This window comes from Bufo gargarizans, chromosome 3, assembly GCF_014858855.1.
Source record: "Bufo gargarizans isolate SCDJY-AF-19 chromosome 3, ASM1485885v1, whole genome shotgun sequence".
Lineage (NCBI taxonomy): Eukaryota > Metazoa > Chordata > Amphibia > Anura > Bufonidae > Bufo > Bufo gargarizans.
This window is the reverse complement of record NC_058082.1, coordinates 40368379-40388353: the sequence shown is the minus strand read 5'-3', so window position 1 is coordinate 40388353 and position 19975 is coordinate 40368379. Positions and strand designations below refer to the sequence as shown.

Below are 19975 nucleotides of genomic sequence, written 5' to 3'. Positions count from 1 at the left end.
GTGACACACTGTTATGGGGGATATGTGGGTGACACTGTTATGGGGGATCTGTGAATGACACTGTTATGGGGGATCTGTGGAGGACACTGGTATGGGGATCTGTGGAGGACACTGTTATAGAAGATCTGTGGATGACACACTGTTATAGGGGATCTGTGGAGGAAACTGGAATGGGGATTTGTGGATGACAATGTTATGGGGTACCTGTGGATGACACACTGTTAAGGGGATCTGTGGATGACACACAGTTATGGAGGATCTGTGGAGGACACACTGTTATGGGGTATCTGTGGATGACACTGTTATGGGGGATTTGTGGAAGACACACTGTTATTGGAGATCTGTAGATGACACACTGTTATGGAGGATCTGTGGATGACACACTGTTATGGGGGATCTGTGGAGGACACTGTTATGGAAGATCTGTGGATGACACTGTTATGGGGGATCTGTGGATGACACACTGTTATGGAGGATCTTGGATGACACACTGTTATGGGGGATCTGTGGATGACACACTGTTATGAAGGATCTGTGGATGACACACTGTTGTGGGGGATCTGTGGATGACACTGTTATGGGGGAATCTGTGGATGAAACACTGTTATGGGGGATCTGGGGATGACACTGTTATGGGGATCTGTGGAGGACACTATTATGGGGATCTGTGGGTGACACTGTTATGGGGGATCTGTGAATGACACTGTTATGGGGAATCTGTGGAGGACACTGTTATGGGGATCTGTGGAGGACACTGTTATAGAAGATCTGTGGATGACACACTGTCATAGGGGATCTGTGGAGGAAACTGGTATGGGGATTTGTGGATGACAATGTTATTGGGAACCTGTGGATGACACACTGTTAAGGGGATCTGTGGATGACACACAGTTATAGAGGATCTGTGGAGGACACGCTGTTATGGGGGATTTGTGGATGACACACTGTTATTGGGGATCTGTGGATGACACACTGTTATGGGGGATCTGTGGATGACACTGTTATGGGGGATCTGTGGATGACACTATTATAGGGATCTGCAGATGACACTGTTATGGGGGATCTGTGGATGACACACTGTTACGGGGGATCTGTGGATGACACACTGTTATGGAGGATATGTGGAGGACACACTGTTATGGGGGATCTGTGGATGACACTGTTATGGGGGATCTGTGGATGAAACACTGTTATGGGGATCTGTGGATGACACTGCAATGGGGGATCTGGGGATGACACTGTTATGGGGGATCTGTGGATGACACTGTTATGGGGATCTGTGGAGGACACACTTATGGAGGATCTGTAGATGACACACTGTTATGGGGGATCTGTGGATGACACACTAGTATGGGGGATCTGTGGAGACACAATGTTATGCAGGATCTGTGGATGACACACTGTTATGGGGGATCTGTGGATGACACGCTGGTATGGGGGATCTGTGGATGATACTGTTATGGAGGATCTGTGGATGACACTGTTATGGGGGATCTGTGGAGAACACACTGTTATGGGGATCTGTGGATGACACAGTGTTATGGGGATCTGTGGATGACACACTGTTGTGGCGATCTGTGGCAGACACACTGTTATGGGGGATCTGTGGATGACACTGTTATGGGGGATCTGTGGATGACACTGTTATGGGGATCTGTGAATGACACACTATTATGGGGGATCTGTGGATGACACACTGTTATGGGGAATCTGTGGATGACACACTATTATCGAAGATCTGTGGATGACACTGTTATGGGGATCTGTGGAGGACACACTGATATGGAGGATCTGTGGATGACACACTATTATGGGGATCTGTGGATGACACACTGTTATCGAGGATCTGTGGATGACACTGTTGTGGGGATCTGTGTATGACACATTGTTATGGGGGACCTGTGGATGACACACTGTTATGGGGGATCTGTGGATGACACACTGTTATGGGGGATCTGTGGATGACACTGTTATGGAGTGATCTGTGTATGACACATTGTTATGGGGGTCCTGTGGATGACACACTGTTATGGGGGATCTGTGGATGACACACTGTTATGAAAGATATGTGGAGGACACACTGTTATGGGGGATCTGTGTATGACACTGTTATGGGGTGATTTGTGGGTGACACACTGTTATGGGGGTTTTGTGGATGACACTGTCATGTGGGATCTGTGGCTGACACACTGTTATGGGGGATCTGTGGAGGACAATGTTATAGGGATATGTGGAGGACATTGTTATGGGGAACCTGTGGATGACACACTGTTATAGGGGATCTGTGGATGACACACTGTTATGGAGGATATGTGGATGACACAATGTTATGGGGATCTGTGGATGACACAGTGTTATGGAGGATCTATGGTTGACACACAGTTATGGGGATCTGTGGATGACACTGTTATGGAGGACCTGTGGGTGATACTGTTATGGGGATCTGTGGAGGACACACTGTTATGGGGGATCTGTGGATGACACACTGTTATGGGGGATCTGTGGATGACACACTGTTATGGGGGATCTGTGGATGACACACTGTTATGGGGTATCTGTTGATGACACACTGTTGTGGGGGATCTGTGGATGACACACTGTTGTGGGGGATCTGTGGATTACACTGTTATGGGGTGATCTGTGGATGACACATTGTTATGGGGGATCTGTGGATGACACACTGTTATGGCGGATTTGTGGATGAAACACTGTTAGGGGGGATCTGTGGATGACACACTGTTATGGAGGGATCTGTAGAAGACACTGTTATGGGGATCTGCGGAGGACACACTGTTATGGGGGATCTGTGGATGACACAATGTTATGTGGGATCTGTGGATGACACACTGTTATGGGGGATCTGTGGATAACACACTGTTATGGGGATCTGTGGATGACACTGTTATGGGGTGATTTGTGGATGACACACAGTTATGGGGGATCTGTGGATGACACACTGTTATGGGGGATCTGTGGATAACACACTGTTATCGGGGATCTGTGGATGACACTGTTATAGGGTAATTTGTGGATGACACATTGTTATGGGGGATGTGTGGATGACACACTGTTATGGGGGATCTATGGATGACACTGTTATAGGGGATCTGTGGATGATACTGTTATGGGGATCTGTGGAGGACACACTTATGGAGCATCTGTGGATGACACTGTTATGGGGTGATTTGTGGATGACACACTGTTATGGGGGTTTTGTGGATGACACTGTTATGTGGGATCTGTGGATGACGCACTGTTATGGAGGATCTGTGGATGAAGCACTGTTAGGCCTCATGCACACGACCGTTGTGTGCACCCGTGGCCGTTGTTCTGTTTTCCGTGATTTTCTGCGGATCCATTGACACCCCCAGTGTGCACCCCCGCCGGCCACCCCTCCCTCCCTCTATTGTATTTATAACATTGGTGGCCAGTGTGCGGCCCCCCCGGCCCCCCCTCCCTCTATTGTATTTATAACATTGGTGGCCAGTGTGCAGCCCCCCCGGCACCCCCTCCCTCCATTGTATTTATAACATTGGTGGCCAGTGTGCGCCCCCCCCCGGCCCCCCCTCCCTCTATTGTATTTATAACATTGGTGGCCAGTGTGCGGCCTCCCCCGGCCCCCCCCTCCCTCTATTGTATTTATAACATTGGTGGCCAGTGTGCGTCCTCCCCTCTCCCACCCCCACCCCCCCCCCGATCACTGGTGGCAGCGGAGTTCCGATCGGAGTCCCAGTTTAATTGCTGGTGTTCTGATCGGTAACCATGGCAACCAGGACGCTACTGCAGTCCTGGTTGCCATGGTTACTTAGCAATATTAGAAGCATCATACTTACCTGCTGGCTGCTGCGCTGTCTGTGACCGGCCGGGAGCTCCTCCTACTGGTAAGTGACAGGTCTGTGCGGCGCATTGCTTAATGATCTGTCACTTACCAGTAGGAGCTCCCGGCCGGTCACAGACAGCGCAGCAGCCAGCAGGTAAGTATGATGCTTCTAATATTGCTAATTAACCATGGCAACCAGGACTGCAGTAGCGTCCTGGTTGCCATGGTTACCGATCGGAGCCCCAGCAATTAAACTGGGACTCCGATCGGAACTCCGCTGCCACCAATGATCGGGGGGGGGGGGGGGAGAGGGGAGGCCGCACACTGGCCACCAATGTTATAAATACAATAGAGGGAGGGAGGGGGGGCGGACACTGGCCAACAATGTTATAAATACAATAGAGGGAGGGAGGGGGCCGCACACTGGCCAACAATGTTATAAATACAATAGAGGGAGGGAGGGGGGCTGCACACTGGCCACCAATGTTATAAATACAATAGAGGGAAGGAGGGGGGGCCGCACACTGGCCACCAATGTTATAAATACAATAGAGGGAGGGAGGGGGGTCGCACACTGGCCAACAATGTTATAAATACAATAGAGGGAGGCAGGGGGGGCCGCACACTGGCCACCAATGGTATAAATACAATAGAGGGAGGGAGGGGGGGCCGCACACTGGCCACCAATGTTATAAATACAATAGAGGGAAGGAGGGGGGCCGCACACTGGCCACCAATGTTATAAATACAATAGAGGGAGGGAGGGGGGGCCGCACACTGGCCACCAATGATATTCAAACTGGGGAAGGAGGGGTCTGCCCCCTGCTGCCTGGCAGCCCCTGATCTCTTACAGGGGGATATGATACACACAATTAACCCCTTTAGGTGCGGCACCTGAGGGGTTAATTGTGCTGATCACAGCCCCCTGTAAGAGATCGGGTGCTGCCAGGCAGCAGGGGGCAGCCATGTACACAGTTTGTAGTATATTCTAACTAGAAGCATCCCCACCACCATGGGAACGCCTCTGTGTTAGAATATACTGTCGGATATGAGTTTTCACGATGTAACTCAAATCCGATGGTATATTCTCAAATAGAGGCGTTCCCATGGTGATGGGGACGCTTCAAGTTAAAATATACCATCGGATTGGAGAAAACTCTGATCCGATGGTATAAAAGGGACTCCTGACATTTACATTGAAAGTCAATGGGGGACGGATCCGTTTGCAATTGCACCATATTGTGTCAACGTCAAACGGATCCGTCCCCATTGACTTGCATTGTAATTCAGGACGGATCCGTTTGGCTCCGCACGGCCAGACGGACACCCAAAACGAAATTTTTTTCATGTCCGTGGATCCTCCAAAAATCAAGGAAGACCCACGGACGAAAAAACGGTCACGGATCACGGACCAACGGAACCCCGTTTTGCGGACCGTGAAAAAATACTGTCGTGTGCATGAGGCCTTATGGGGGACCTGTGGATAACACTGTTATGGAGGATCAGTGTATGACACACTGTTATGGGGGATCTGTGGATGACACACTGTTATGGGGGATCTGTGGATCACACTGTTATGGGGGATCTGTGGATTACATACTGTTATGGGGGATCTGTGGATGACACACTTATGGGGGATCTGTGGATCACACTGTTATGGGGGATCTCTGGAGGACACACTGTTATGGGGGATCTCTCTGTGCATATGAATGCAGCTGGCACCTTTGCAGGAGGTGGAATACCATCTGTCAATCCTCCCCCTTGCGCTGTCACTTGATTGTGTCCGCCTCCCTCTTTATATATAAGGCTCAGCGATGAGCCGCCCGTACCATTCAGTGTGTGGGGGTGTGGTACTGCATGCTGCAACATGAAGACACTCAACACTCCGAACTCCGGGCTGCTGCAGGGTGAGCTCGGGCTGTGGGCACCTGGCACTGCTATGCTGATTGCGTCCTCTATTATCTGGCAGATTTTGATTCTATGGGGCACATTTACTATGATGTTTTTGCCTGTTTTGGGTGGAAATAATACTGTTCAAAACTTTTTGTTAGGTGCATTTAGTACTGAAAGTTTGCCTGTTTTGGAGGCTTTTGCACCTCGTTTGAGAATTTTGAAGATTTAGACTAATTTTGCAATTGCCTAATTTTTACTCCACTCCGAGGTGGCTTTTTTTTGCCGGTTTTGAGTAGTGACAACTGATAATTTTTTGCATTAAAACAGTTTCCGTTAGATGTTTGACTTTTCACGGGTCATTTGTTCCTTTTTTCATGCGCATAGTAATTAAACCTGGCTAATTGGAATGTTATCACCTGACTAATACAAAGACGCCTCATTCATCTGCTGCTGTGCGACTTTTCATAAATAGTCGGCAAAATACTGACAACAAATCCACTGCTCCCGTCTAATTGAGGTCTAAAAAACAGACGAGCTTGACGAGTGTGCCGCTATACGTTTATTTGCCTTTAGTACTGAGCTGGTAATTACTCATTGGGACAGGTACTGCTGATCTGTAATGCTGAAACCTGCAGTCCTGTGTAAAAGTACTTATTAGGCCCATAACTGATTCAGCTCTGCTACATTTGTGTAGCCTGCAACCTCTGACTGTTCAGTTGGGATGAAACTACAACTCTCAACATGTCCTGAAATGGTTATCAGTGCAGTTTCAATTTACAAATTTAGGTCACTAGTCTGTATAATAGTCAGAGATGTAGCAGAGCTGGTTTTGTTCTGTGGGAAATGCATTGCTGGTCCAGCCTGATAAGGCTTAGTGGCCAGTGACGTGGACTCCGGCAGTAAAGATGACGTGGACTCCGGCAGTTCTGTTTAAAATTACATGCAAGTCATGATTTTAGGCCATACATTATGGGCTCATGCACACGAACGCATTTTTTTTCCGAGTTTTTTTTTTTTCTTTTACAGGTTCGTATACGGAATAATTTATTTCAATGGGGCTTGAAAAACACGAAAATGAATCCGTGGGCATTCCATGTCCGCATGTCCTTTCTGCAAAAAAAAAATAGAACATTTCCTATTCTTGCCCGTTTTAGGGACAAGGACGGGCATTGCTACAATGGATCTGCAAAAAAAATAGGCGCCACACGGATGTCATCCTTTTTTTCTTTTTGCGGATCTGTGTTTTGTGGACCGCAAAAAATACATACGGTCGTGTGCATGAGCCCTAACTCAGCTCTTCCCTTTGGATCCAGAGGGGAAAAATATTTTTTTTCTATATTTTTTTTTTGGGGGGGGGGGGTGCCTTCAAAGTAGTTATTAACCCCTTTCAGCAGTCCCCCTTTAGTGAATGGGGGACTGCTGAAAGGGGTTAATAACTACAGTGAAGGGCCTAGTCGTCTGGGCAACCCCATAGATCATCCTAACCCATGGTCAGCCTAATTTAAAATTAAGCAAACCCCCAACTATAAACTAATCACAGAAGTTGTAACCCATCAACCCCCCTTGTACTTGTTCCACTACTTGCAGGCTGCGTGGACATGAGTTCAGAACTTCAGTCACTTTGGTCCACAATTCTGTTCTGTGACGTGTGATCCTGCGAGACCCGTGATCCCCCGCGGCGGGTCTTGTGGAATCACGCGCCGCAGAACAGAATTGCGGACCGAAGTGACTGAAGTTCTGAACTCATGCTTGCACAGCCTGCAAGTAGCAGAACAAGTACAAGGGGGGGGGTTGGAGGATGATCTGTGGGATTGCCCAGATGGCTAGGAATAGCCAAATAAAAAAAATAAAAAAAAAATATATATATATATACCAACAGCATAAATATTCGGGGCACTGGACAAAACATCCGTGGCTCCAGCCCCCAATGTTTTGTCCTAACTACGCCCCTAGAGAGCAGGGCAGATGGGTGCTGGTAGTGGGAGACTCAATTATTAGGGGTACAGATAGGACGATCTGTCACAAAGACCGGAATCGTTGAACAGTGTGCTGTCTTCCTGGCGCTAGAGTTCGACACATCGCGGATCGGGTTGACAGATTACTGGGAGGGGTTGGAGAAGATCCATATCGGAACCAATGACAAAGTTAGAGGCAGGTGGAGAGTCCTTAAAAATGATTTTAGAGATTTAGGTCACAAGCTTAGGGCAAGGACATCAAAGGTAGTGTTTTCCGAAATACTACCGGTACCACGAGCCACACAAGAAAGGCAGCGGGAGATTAGGGGGTTAACAAGTGGCTCAAGAACTGGTGTAGGAAGGAGGGGTTTGGGTTCCTGGAGAACTCGGCCAACTTCTCTATTGGTTACAGGCTCTATCGTAGGGACGGCCTGCAAAGTTTGATGCGAGCAGATTACAACTATTAATATTTCTACAACAATACTAATGGCAGAAGCCTAATAAAACTGGTGATGTGTGAGGAGGACTATGACAGTGGGAATAACTGAGACACGGCTGGATGATGGCTATGACAGTGGGAATAACTGAGACATGGCTGGAGGATAGCTATGACAGTGGGAATAACTGAGACATGGCTGGAGGATAGCTATGACAGTGGGAATAACTGAGACACGGCTGGATGATGGCTATGACAGTGGGAATAACTGAGACATGGCTGGATGATAGCTATGACTGGGCGCTTAATGTACAAGGTTACAGTCTGTTTAGAAAGGATCGCAAAACCGGAGAGGGGGAGGGGTCTGCCTTTATGTAAAGTCCTGTCTAAAGTCCACATTCCGGGAAGATATAAGTGAGGGATATGAACATGTGGAGTCACTGTGGGTAGAGATACATGGAGGAAAAAACTATAATAAATTACTAATAGGAGTTTACTATAAACCACCTAATATACCGGAGTCCACAGAAAATCTACTACTAAACGAGATAGACGAGGCGGAAAATCATAATGAGGTGGTTATTATGGGGGACTTCAACTACCCAGATATAGACTGGGAAACTGAGACCTGTACATCTCATAAAGGAAACAGGTTCTTGGCAATAACCAAAGACAATCACCTCTCCCAACTGCTTCAGGACCCGACTAGAGGGACGGCCATACTGGACTTAGTATTAGTACTAGTGTTGAGCACGAATATTCGAACCGCAAATTTTAATCGCGAATATCGCCACTTCGAGAATTCGCTAATATTTAGAATATAGTGCTATATATTTGTATTCGCGAATAGTGTTGATTGCGAATATTACAATCGCAAATTTATCACGAATATCTGCACTTAGCAACATCCCTAGCAACCAATGGGAAAGTTGCCTACCCCTTAGTCTCGATCGTGAATATTCTAATCTAATTTTTATCGCGAATATATTACATTACCGATTTTCGCAATCAAGTAAACAATGACTGGAGGTCACGAATTCTCTAATTTGCTAATTTATGGCGAATACTCTGCCAAACATTTGCGAAAAATCGCGAATTTGAATATTGCCTATGCTGCTCATCACTAGTATTAACCAATAGACCTGACACAACAACAGATGTGCAGGTCGGGGGACACCTAGGAAATAGTGACAATAAAGTAATAACCTTCCAATTGTTATTCAAAAGAGCGTTTCCACAGGGAGGAACAAAAATACCAAACTTCAAAAAAGCTAATGTCACGGCTGTAAGTGAGCAACAAGAGCCTACACAGTGAATAGCAACTGACTGGACCCAAACTAGGGAGGATAAAGGGTGACCCCTGTTAGATCCTAAAATCTCTCCCTAAGCTGCTAAGCACATGTCCGGATCCGAATGGTGGATCGAGACATGCCCGCGTACCTGAGGCTGATGACCACTGAAACCCCTACAATAGTGGAAGGGGCAAGGCCACCGGTGCCCTGCTCAGTATATGGACGGAACCGGGGTCGCCTCGGATCCAGTCAGCAAAGAAACAGAAACACACAATGTTTGAACACTTAACTGAAGGAGCTGCAGCTGCAGTGAAAACAGATCCAAAGTCAGAAGACAATATCCGAGGTACTTGCTTCAGCAGACGACAGATCCAGTGAAACGATAACACACAGGTGAAGATACTCAAGCGAGAGATACAGCTCAAATGAAAAGTATAATCCGCACCTCTACAAAGGAGGAGGGGTGATTTTAAAGGCAGCGAAATCAAACACAGGAGGGACAGCTGGGAGAAGGAAACCGAAAGTAAAGACCTCATCACAGGGGCGGAGAAACATGGCAGAGGGAACTCCAAGCTCTAGTAGTGACATCATCACAGGGGTGGAGAAACAGAGCTGTGAGAACGTTACAAAGCTCTGGTAGTGACAGTACCCCCTCCTCTACGGGTGGACTCCGGACATCCAGGACCCACCTTCTCAGGATGAGCCCTATGAAATGCCCTGATGAGGCGAGTGGCTTTAATGTCCGACACCGGAACCCACATCCTCTCCTCAGGACCATAACCCTTCCAATGAACGAGGTACTGAAGAGAACCGTGGACAATGCGAGAGTCCACAATTCTGGAAACCTCAAACTCCAGATTGCCATCAACCAAAATCGGAGGAGGAGGCAAAGAGGAGGGTACCGTGGGCTGGACATATGGTTTTAAAAGAGCCCTGTGAAATACAATTTGTATCTTCCAAACCTGAAGAAGATCAAGACGGAAGGCAACCGGATTGACGACTGACAAGATTTTATAAGGCCCAATAAACTTGGGACCCAATTTCCAGGAGGGAACTTTCAGTTTAATATTTCTTGTAGACAACCACACCAGATCACCCACATTCAGGTCCGTACCAGGCACGCGTCTCCTATCAGCCACACGCTTATATCTCTCACTCATCTTTCTAAGATTACTCTGAATCTTTTGCCAAATGGTAGACAAAGACGAGGAAAATCTCTCCTTCTCAGGCAAACCAGAGGGAGCCCCTCCCGAGAATGTCCCAAACTGCGGATGGAACCCATATGCACCAAAGAATGGTGACTTATCAGAAGATTCCTGGCGACGGTTGTTCAGAGCAAACTCGGCAAGAGGGAGAAAAGAACACAATCCTCCTGGTTCTCTGCCACAAAACAGCGCAAATATGTCTCCAGATTCTGGTTGACGCGTTCAGTCTGACCATTCGACTGCGGGTGAAAAGCAGAAGAGAAGGACAGCCGAACCCCCAGGCGAAAACAGAAAGCCTTCCAGAATCTGGACACAAACTGCGTGCCTCTATCGGAAACAATATCCGAGGGAATGCCATGCAATTTAACAATATGGTCGACAAACGCTTGCGCCAACGTTTTAGCACTGGGTAAACCAGGGAAGGGTACGAAATGAGCCATCTTGCTAAAACGGTCCACCACCACCAGGATCACCGACTTCCCTGAGGAATGAGGAAGATCCATGATAAAGTCCATGGAGAGGTGTGTCCAAAGACGGGAAGGTATTGGTAACGGGAGAAGGGGACCTGAAGGCCGTGAACGAGGAACCTTAGCGGGAGCGCACGTCTCACAAGCAGCCACAAAACCCTCCACCAACTTACGAAGAGCCGGCCACCAAAATCTCCGAGCAATGAGATCTACCGTGGCTCTACTCCCGGGGTGACCAGCAAGAACCGTATCATGATGCTCCTTGAAGAGTTTGTGACGTAACTCAGGAGGAACAAACAACTTCCCAGGAGGACAACGGGCAGGTACCTCAGTCTGGGCAGCCTGGACCTCTGCCTCCAAATCAGAATACAGAGCCGAAACAACCACCCCCTCCGCCAAAATGGGACCCGGGTCCTCGGAGTTTCCTCCTCCCGGAAAACAGCGAGAGAGAGCATCAGCCTTCACATTTTTGATCCCAGGGCGGAATGTAACGACAAAATTGAATCTGGAGAAGAACAGAGACCATCTGGCCTGTCTCGGATTCATACGCCTGGCCGACTCCAAGTACGCCAGATTCTTATGGTCGGTAAAAACGGTGATAGGGTGCCTGGCCCTCTCCAACCAATGGCGCCATTCCTCAAAAGCCAACTTGATGGCCAACAACTCCCTATCGCCCACATCATAGTTTCTCTCTGCCGGGGAGAGTTTTTTAGAGAAAAAGGCACAGGGTCACCACTTGGCAGGAGAAGGGCCCTGGGACAAAACCGCACCCACCTCGGAAGCATCCACCTCAACGATAAAAGGTAAGGAAACATCGGGATGCACCAAGACGGGAGCAGACGCAAAACTCTCTTTAATCTTAGAAAAAGCTGCAAGCACCTCCTCTGACCAAGAGGAAAAATCCGCCCCCTTTTTTGTCATGTCAGTAAGGGGTTTGACAACAGAGGAATAATTCAAAATGAACTTTCTGTAATATTTCGCAAAACCCAGAAAGCGCATCAATGCCTTCTGATTCTCAGGAAGCTCCCACTCCAGTACAGCACGGACCTTCTCCGGATCCATGCGAAAACCAAAAGCAGAGAGGAAAAAACCCAGAAATTGAATCTCCAATACCATAAAAACACATTTCTCCAGCTTGGCGTACAATTTATTCTCCCACAGAATCCGCAAAACCTGAAAAGATGATCTCGATAGGTCTGAATATCAGGGGAAAAAATCAAAATATCATCAAGATACACCAATACAAATTTCCCCATCAAATGGTAGAAAATACTGTTAACAAAATGCTGAAAGACGGCCGGAGCATTCATCAGGCCGAAAGGCATAACGAGATTCTCAAAATTAAAGGCCGTTTTCCATTCATTCCCCTCTCTGACCCTGACCAGGTTGTACGCTCCCCTCAAATCCAATTTGGAAAAAACCTTGGCCCCAACAATTTGGTTAAAGAGGTCCGGAATCAGAGGAAGGGGATAGGGATCGCGAATCGTGATACGGTTCAGCCCCCTAAAATCTAGGCAAGGTCTCAGAGAGCCATCTTTCTTTTTAACAAAAAAAAAAAACTGCGGCAACAGGTGATTTTGAGGGACGAATATGCCCCTTATCGAGACTCTCAGAAATATAAGTTCGCATTGCGATTCTTTCCGGTTGTGAGAGATTGTAGAGGCGTGCTTTTGGCAGCTTGGCGCCGGGAATGAGGTTAATGGGACAGTCAAACTCCCGGTGAGGAGGTAGCTCCTGAACACCGCTCTCGGAAAACACATCAGAGAGAAATGATGGCACCGTTTTAGTCGACACCTCTGCCAAAATCGCTGTGAGACAATTCTCTCTACAAAACTCACTCCACTCAATTATTTGCCTTCCTTGCCAATCAATAGTGGGGTTATGTCTAGTGAGCCAGGGTAGCCCCAAAACTAGAGGAGAAGGCAATCCGCTAAGGACAAAACAAGATATCTCCTCCACATGAGTGTCACCTACCGCTAACTGGATATTGTGAACAATGCCCTTCAGGGATCTCTGTGAGAGTGGAGCAGAGTCAATAGCAAAAACAGGTATATCCTTTTCTAATGTGCAAACCTGAAAACCATGCATGGCTACAAATTGAGTATCAATAAGATTGACGGCCGCTCCACTATCGACAAAAATTTCACAAGAAATGGCTTTGCTCCCTAGCGCTACCCTGGCAGAAAGGAGAAAACGGGAACTGCAGGTCAGAGGAAAAGCATCAATTCCTACATCAACTTTGCCCAAAGTAGCAGATGAAGCAGAGTTTGATTTACCTTTTTGAGGTTTTTCTCTTATTATAACTCTTAGTACAGTTCAAGAATCTCCTAGACGGACAAACATTAGCCAAATGACCTATGCCCCCACAACAGAAACACACCATTCACTGAGGACTAAATCCTCTTTTATCAGGGGCAAGTTGACCTAGCTGCATGGGCTCCTCCACAGAGGGAACCGAGAGCGGATGAGGCCCCTGCACACTGAATGAGTCCGCACCACTGCCCCTAGACTGCAAATGACTGGACAGAGAGGTCTCGTTTCTTTCTCTTAGATGCCTGTCAAGGCGTACGGCCAATGACATGGCAGACTCTAAGGACGTTGGTCTCTCATGGAAAGCAAACGCATCTTTCAATCTCTCTGAGAGACCATGAGAGAACTGACTCCGGAGTGCAGCATCATTCCAACCTGAATCAGCTGCCCATCTCCGAAATTCAGAGCAATAAAGCTCCGCAGACAGTTTGTTCTGGCATAAAAAACGTAAGTTAGATTCGGCCAGAGCAACACGATCCGGGTCATCATATATCTGCCCCAGGGCCACAAAAAATATTTTCACGGATCGAAGGGAGGGGTCCCCCGATGGCAATGAAAAAGCCCAAGTCTGAGCATTACCCCTGAGCAGGGAGATGACAATCCTCACCCTCTGTTCCTCATTACCAGAGGAGTGGGGACACAAGCAAAAATGGAGTTTGCATGCCTCTCTGAAACGAACAAAATTCTCACTGCCCCCGGAGAACGTCTCCGGAAGTGAGACCTTTGGCTCGCAACAGACTCCATGGGCCGGAGCAGAGCCCAATGCTTGAAGCTGAGTCATAGATTGACGGAGATCCGCTACCTCCAAAGAAAGACCCTGCATGCGGTCAACCAGGTCAGAAAGCGGATCCATGTCAAAAAAGGACGGTTTGGCAGATTATAATGTCACGGCTGTAAGTGAGCAACAAGAGCCTACACAGTGAATAGCAACTGACCGGACCCAAACTAGGGAGGATAAAGGGTGACCCCTGTCAGACCCTAAAAGCTCTCCCTAAGCTGCTAAGCACATGTCCGGATCCGAATGAGGCTGATGACCACTGAAACCCCTACAATAGTGGAAGGGGCACGGCCACCGGTGCCCTGCTCAGTATATGGACGGAACCGGGGTCGCCTCGGATCCAGTCAGCAAAGAAACAGAAACACACAATGTTTGAACACTTAACTGAAGGAGCTGCAGCTGCAGTGAAAACAGATCCAAAGTCAGCAGACAATATCCGAAGTACTTGCTTCAGCAGACGACAGATCCAGTGAAACGATATCACACAGGTGAAGATACTCAAGCGAGAGATACAGCTCAAATGAAAAGTATAATCCGCACCTCTACAAAGGAGGAGGGGTGATTTAAAGGCAGCGAAATCAAACACAGGAGGGACAGCTGGGAGGAAGGAAACCGAAAGTAAAGACCTCATCACAGGGGCGGAGAAACAGGGCAGAGGGAACTGCTCCAAGCTCTAGTAGTGACATCATCACAGGGGTGGAGAAACAGAGCTGTGAGAACGTCTCAAAGCTCCGGTAGTGACACCTGCCACTTTACTCATCACTAGTCAGACCACACATGGAGTACTGTGTACAGTTCTGGTCTCCTGTGAACAAGGCAGACATAGCAGAGCTGGAGAGGGTTCAGAGGAGGGCAACTAAAGTAATAACTGGAATGGGTGGACTACAGGTCCCAGAAAGACGATAAAAATTAGGGTTATTCATTTTAGAAAAAAGACGACTGAGAGGAAATCTAATTACTATGTATAAATATATCAGGGGTCAGTACAGAGATCACTCCCATCAGCTATTTATCCCCAGGACTGTGACTGTGACGAGGGGACATCCTCTGCGTCTGGAGGAAAGAAGGTTTGTACACAAACATAGAAGAGGATTCTTTACGGTAAGAGCAGTGAGACTATGGAACTCTCTGCCTGAGGAGGTGGTGATGGTTCACTAAGACCTCATGCACACGGCCGTGTGCTGTCCGCATCCGTTGCTCCGTTCCGTGGTCCGCCCCAAAAAATAACCTGTTCTATTCTTGTCCGCCCTTTGCGGACAAGAATAGGCAGTTATATTAAAGGCTGTCCGTGCCGTTCCGCCAGCCGTGTTTTGCGGATCCCTGATTTGCGGACCGCAACACACACAACGGTCCTGGGCATGTAGCCTAAAAGTGTCCAAGAGGGGCCTGGATGTATTTCTGGAGCGTAATAATATTACAGGTTATAGCTACTAGAGAGGGGTCGGTTTTTCCAGGGAGTTATTCTGATGCCTGATTGGAGTTGGGAAGGATTTTTTACCCCCTAAGATGAGGAAAATTGGCTTCTACCTCACTGGGAGTTTTTTTAATTTCCTCTGGATCAACTTTACAACTTTATAAGGCTTTTTTCAGCCTTATAAAATATGTTACTATGTTACATTGCCGTACATGATGCCAGGTTTGGGTGTCAGTGGTAGATGAGCAGAGGTTGGAGACTTTTTTTGAGAAGGGGAAAGGGAAGGAAGAGCGTAACATCTTGGGGCACATTTACTATGGTCGCCGTTTTTATTTTTATTTTTTAGTAAGAAAACCAGACCTATTGGTAAAGTCTGTCTTCAGTTTGCGCCTCATTTATTATCCCTTAGTAAATCTGGTTTGTCTTCTTTACTTGTCTGCCCTCTAGTGGTTGTTTTATTGTAAGATGCAAAGCACTTATACTGGTCTACATGGTATGCGCATGAAACTATGGTGCAAATTAGCTGAATTTTGGCGCATGTCTCCATGAAAGTAGATCTTAGGCTGGTATAACACCAGCAGATGAGGCAGACAATTGTCAGTAAGAAAGCGTTCCTTCCTGGCAATCGCCTTCTCGTCAGTGGAGGAGACCGAAGCATTTACATGCAGCGATCTCCTCCACAGTATGAGGAGGACCTAAAGTTAATGTCATTGCTCGTTCCTATACACAATTGTGACAGCACAATGTGCTGCCAAGAAACAATGGGGGTCATTTACTAAAGATATATGCCAGTTTTCTGGCGTGCATCTGTCGCAGATTGGAAGCACAAAGGTTATTTGCGTCACAATCTCCCCAATCACGCTAGGTCTAAACAAAGGGGCAGGCTGACAGGCCTGTCTCATTTGCCATCTTTTACACCAGTTTAAGACATAGAAAATGGTCTAAATGTAAGTTAGACCGGCGGTGGATGCGCCGGTGTTCCACTGCCAGAGAAAGGGGTTATTAAGATTGGCTACTAAAAAGGCGGTCATGATAAATGGCCGCCAATATTTTTTTTTCAACCTGCTTAAAAATTGTGATTGCATGATGAACACGTGTTTGCTCGTTCACCGGCGGCCGTCCCGCCGAAGTGATGCAGACGGTGTAAGACCGGCCATGCGACTAAATATTGTCTTTTAAAAAAAGTGGACTTGCGACTATTTTACATCTAAAATAGTCGCAAGTCCCTTTGTAAATGTGCCCCAGTGTTTTTGTGTTTTCTTGGACTTTTGCATTACAATATTACTGGGTTGAAGTGTCACTGCGGCTCAGTTATATTGCGGTTATACTACCATTGTCATACAAACGGATAAGCGCAGAGTGCGAATATATAAGTCTGGTTGGGACACATTGACATTGCGTCTACGTCGCCAGTTGGTATACAAGGATTAACAGTCGGCAGATATTTATGGTATATTAGTCTCCTGCCATAGAGATTTTGCTGATTGATTTTTTTCACTGACATAGTTACATCTATATGTTAGCGTTATTATTGTGGTAATCAGAGGCCATATATACATTTGCGCCTACTACGCATGTTTTTATATGGTTTTTTTTAGGGGTATGTTTTTAGAATAATAAAGTGTATATTATTGTATACTGGTGTTTAGAGTTGAGCGAACACCTGGATGTTCGGGTTCGAGAAGTTCGGCCGAACTTCCCGGAAATGTTCGGGTTCGGGATCCGAACCCGATCCGAATTTCGTCCCGAACCCGAACCCCATTGAAGTCAATGGGGACCCGAACTTTTCGGCACTAAAACGGCTGTAAAACAGCCCAGGAAAGGGCTAGAGGGCTGCAAAAGGCAGCAACATGTAGGTAAATCCCCTGCAAACAAATGTGGATAGGGAAATGAATTAAAATAAAAATTAAATAAAAAATAAATTAACCAAAATCAATTGGAGAGAGGTCCCATAGCAGAGAATCTGGCTTCCCGTCACCCACCACTGGAACAGTCCATTCTCAGATATTTAGGCCCCGGCACCCAGGCAGAGGAGAGAGGTCCCGTAACAGACAATCTGGCTTCATGTCAGCAGAGAATCAGTCTTCATGTCAGCAGAGAATCAGTCTGCATGTCATAGCAGAGAATCAGGCTTCACGTCAGCCACCACTGCAACAGTCCATTGGCATATATTTAGGCCCAGCACACAGGCAGAGGAGAGAGGTCCCGTAACAGAGGATCTGGCTTCATGTCAGCAGAGAATCAGTCTGCATGTCATAGCAGAGAATGAGGCTTCACGTCACCCACCACTGCAACAGTCCATTGTCAGATATTTAGGCCCAGCACCCAGGCAGAGGAGAGAGGTCCCGTAACAGAGAATCTGGCTTCATGTCAGCAGAGAATTAGTCTGCATGTCATAGCAGAGAATGAGGCTTCACGTCAGCCACCACTGCAACAGTCCATTGTCAGATATTTAGGCCCAGCACCCAGGCAGAGGAGAGAGGTCCCGTAACAGAGAATCTGGCTTCATGTCAGCAGAGAATTAGTCTGCATGTCATAGCAGAGAATGAGGCTTCACGTCAGCCACCACTGCAACAGTCCATTGTCAGATATTTAGGCCCAGCACCCAGGCAGAGGAGAGAGGTCCCGTAACAGAGAATCTGTCTTCATGTCAGCAGAGAATTAGTCTGCATGTCATAGCAGAGAATCAGGCTTCACGTCACCCAACATTGGAACAGTCCATTGGCATATATTTAGGCCCCGGCACCCAGACAGAGGAGAGGTTCATTCAACTTTGGGTAGCCTCGCAATATAATGGTAAAATGAAAATAAAAATAGGATTGAATGAGGAAGTGCCCTGGAGTCCAATAATATATGGTTAAGGGGAGGTAGTTAATGTCTAATCTGGACAAGGGACGGACAGGTCCTGTGGGATTCATGCCTGGTTCATTTTTATGAACGTCAGCTTGTCCACATTGGCTGTAGACAGGCGGCTGCGTTTGTCTGTAATGACGCCCCCTGCCGTGCTGAATACACGTTCAGACAAAACGCTGGCCGCCGGGCAGGCCAGCACCTCCAAGGCATAAAAGGCTAGCTCTGGCCACGTGGACAATTTAGAGACCCAGAAGTTGAATGGGGCTGAACCATCAGTCAGTACGTGGAGGGGTGTGCACACGTACTGTTCCACCATGTTAGTGAAATGTTGCCTCCTGCTAACACGTTGCGTATCAGGTGGTGGTGCAGTTAACTGTGGCGTGTTGACAAAAGTTTTCCACATCTCTGCCATGCTAACCCTGCCCTCAGAGGAGCTGGCCGTGACACAGCTGCCTTGGTGACCTCTTGCTCCTCCTCTGCCTTGGCCTTGGGCTTCCACTTGTTCCCCTGTGACATTTGGGAATGCTCTCAGTAGCGCGTCTACCAACGTGCGCTTGTACTCGCGCATCTTCCTATCACGCTCCAGTGCAGGAAGTAAGGTGGGCACATTGTCTTTGTAGCGTGGATCCAGCAGGGTGGCAACCCAGTAGTCCGCACAGGTTAAAATGTGGGCAGCTCTGCTGTCGTTGCGCAGGCACTGCAGCATGTAGTCGCTCATGTGTGCCAGGCTGCCATGGGGTAAGGACAAGCTGTCCTCTGTGGGAGGCGTATCGTCATTGTCCTGCCTTTCCCCCCAGCCACGCACCAGTGATGGACCCGAGCTGCATTGGGTGCCACCCCGCTGTGACCATGCTTCATCCTCATCCTCCTCCACCTCCTCCTCATCCTCGTCCTCCTCGTCCTCCAGTAGTGGGCCCTGTCTGGCCACATTTGTACCTGGCCTCTGCTGTTGCCAAAAACCTCCCTCTGAGTCACTTCGAAGAGACTGGCCTGAAAGTGCTAAAAATTACCCCTCTTCCTCCTCCTCCTCCTCCTCCTCCTGGGCCACCTCCTCTTCCATCATCGCCCTAAGTGTTTTCTCAAGGAGACATAGAAGTGGTATTGTAACGCTGATAACGGCGTCATCGCCACTGGCCATGTTGGTGGAGTACTCGAAACAGCGCAACAGGGCACACAGGTCTCGCATGGAGGCCCAGTCATTGGTGGTGAAGTGGTGCTGTTCTGTAGTGCGACTGACCCGTGCGTGCTGCAGCTGAAACTCCACTATGGCCTGCTGCTGCTCGCACAGTCTGTCCAGCATGTGCAAGGTGGAGTTCCACCTGGTGGGCACGTCGCATATGAGGCGGTGAGCGGGAAGGCCGAAGTTACGCTGTAGCGCAGACAGGCGAGCAGCAGCAGGATGTGAACGCCGGAAGCGCGAACAGACGGCCCGCACTTTATGCAGCAGCTCTGACATGTCGGGGTAGTTGTGTATGAACTTCTGCACCACCAAATTCAGCACATGCGCCAAGCAAGGGATGTGCGTCAAATTGGCTAGTCCCAGAGCTGCAAC

General features: G+C 47.9%; 1 protein-coding gene across 1 annotated transcript in view; it reads left to right on the top strand.

Moving 5' to 3' along the window:
• Positions 1-5671: 5671 nt before the first annotated feature.
• The window catches only part of LOC122931919 (diacylglycerol O-acyltransferase 2-like), a 66343-nt gene continuing 52039 nt past the window's right edge, over positions 5672-19975 (top strand). Inside the window, exon 1 of the mRNA XM_044286001.1 lies at positions 5672-5727. Within this exon, the coding sequence (XP_044141936.1) occupies positions 5688-5727 (40 nt within the window). The 5' untranslated portion in view covers positions 5672-5687. The remainder of the gene's footprint in view (positions 5728-19975) is intronic.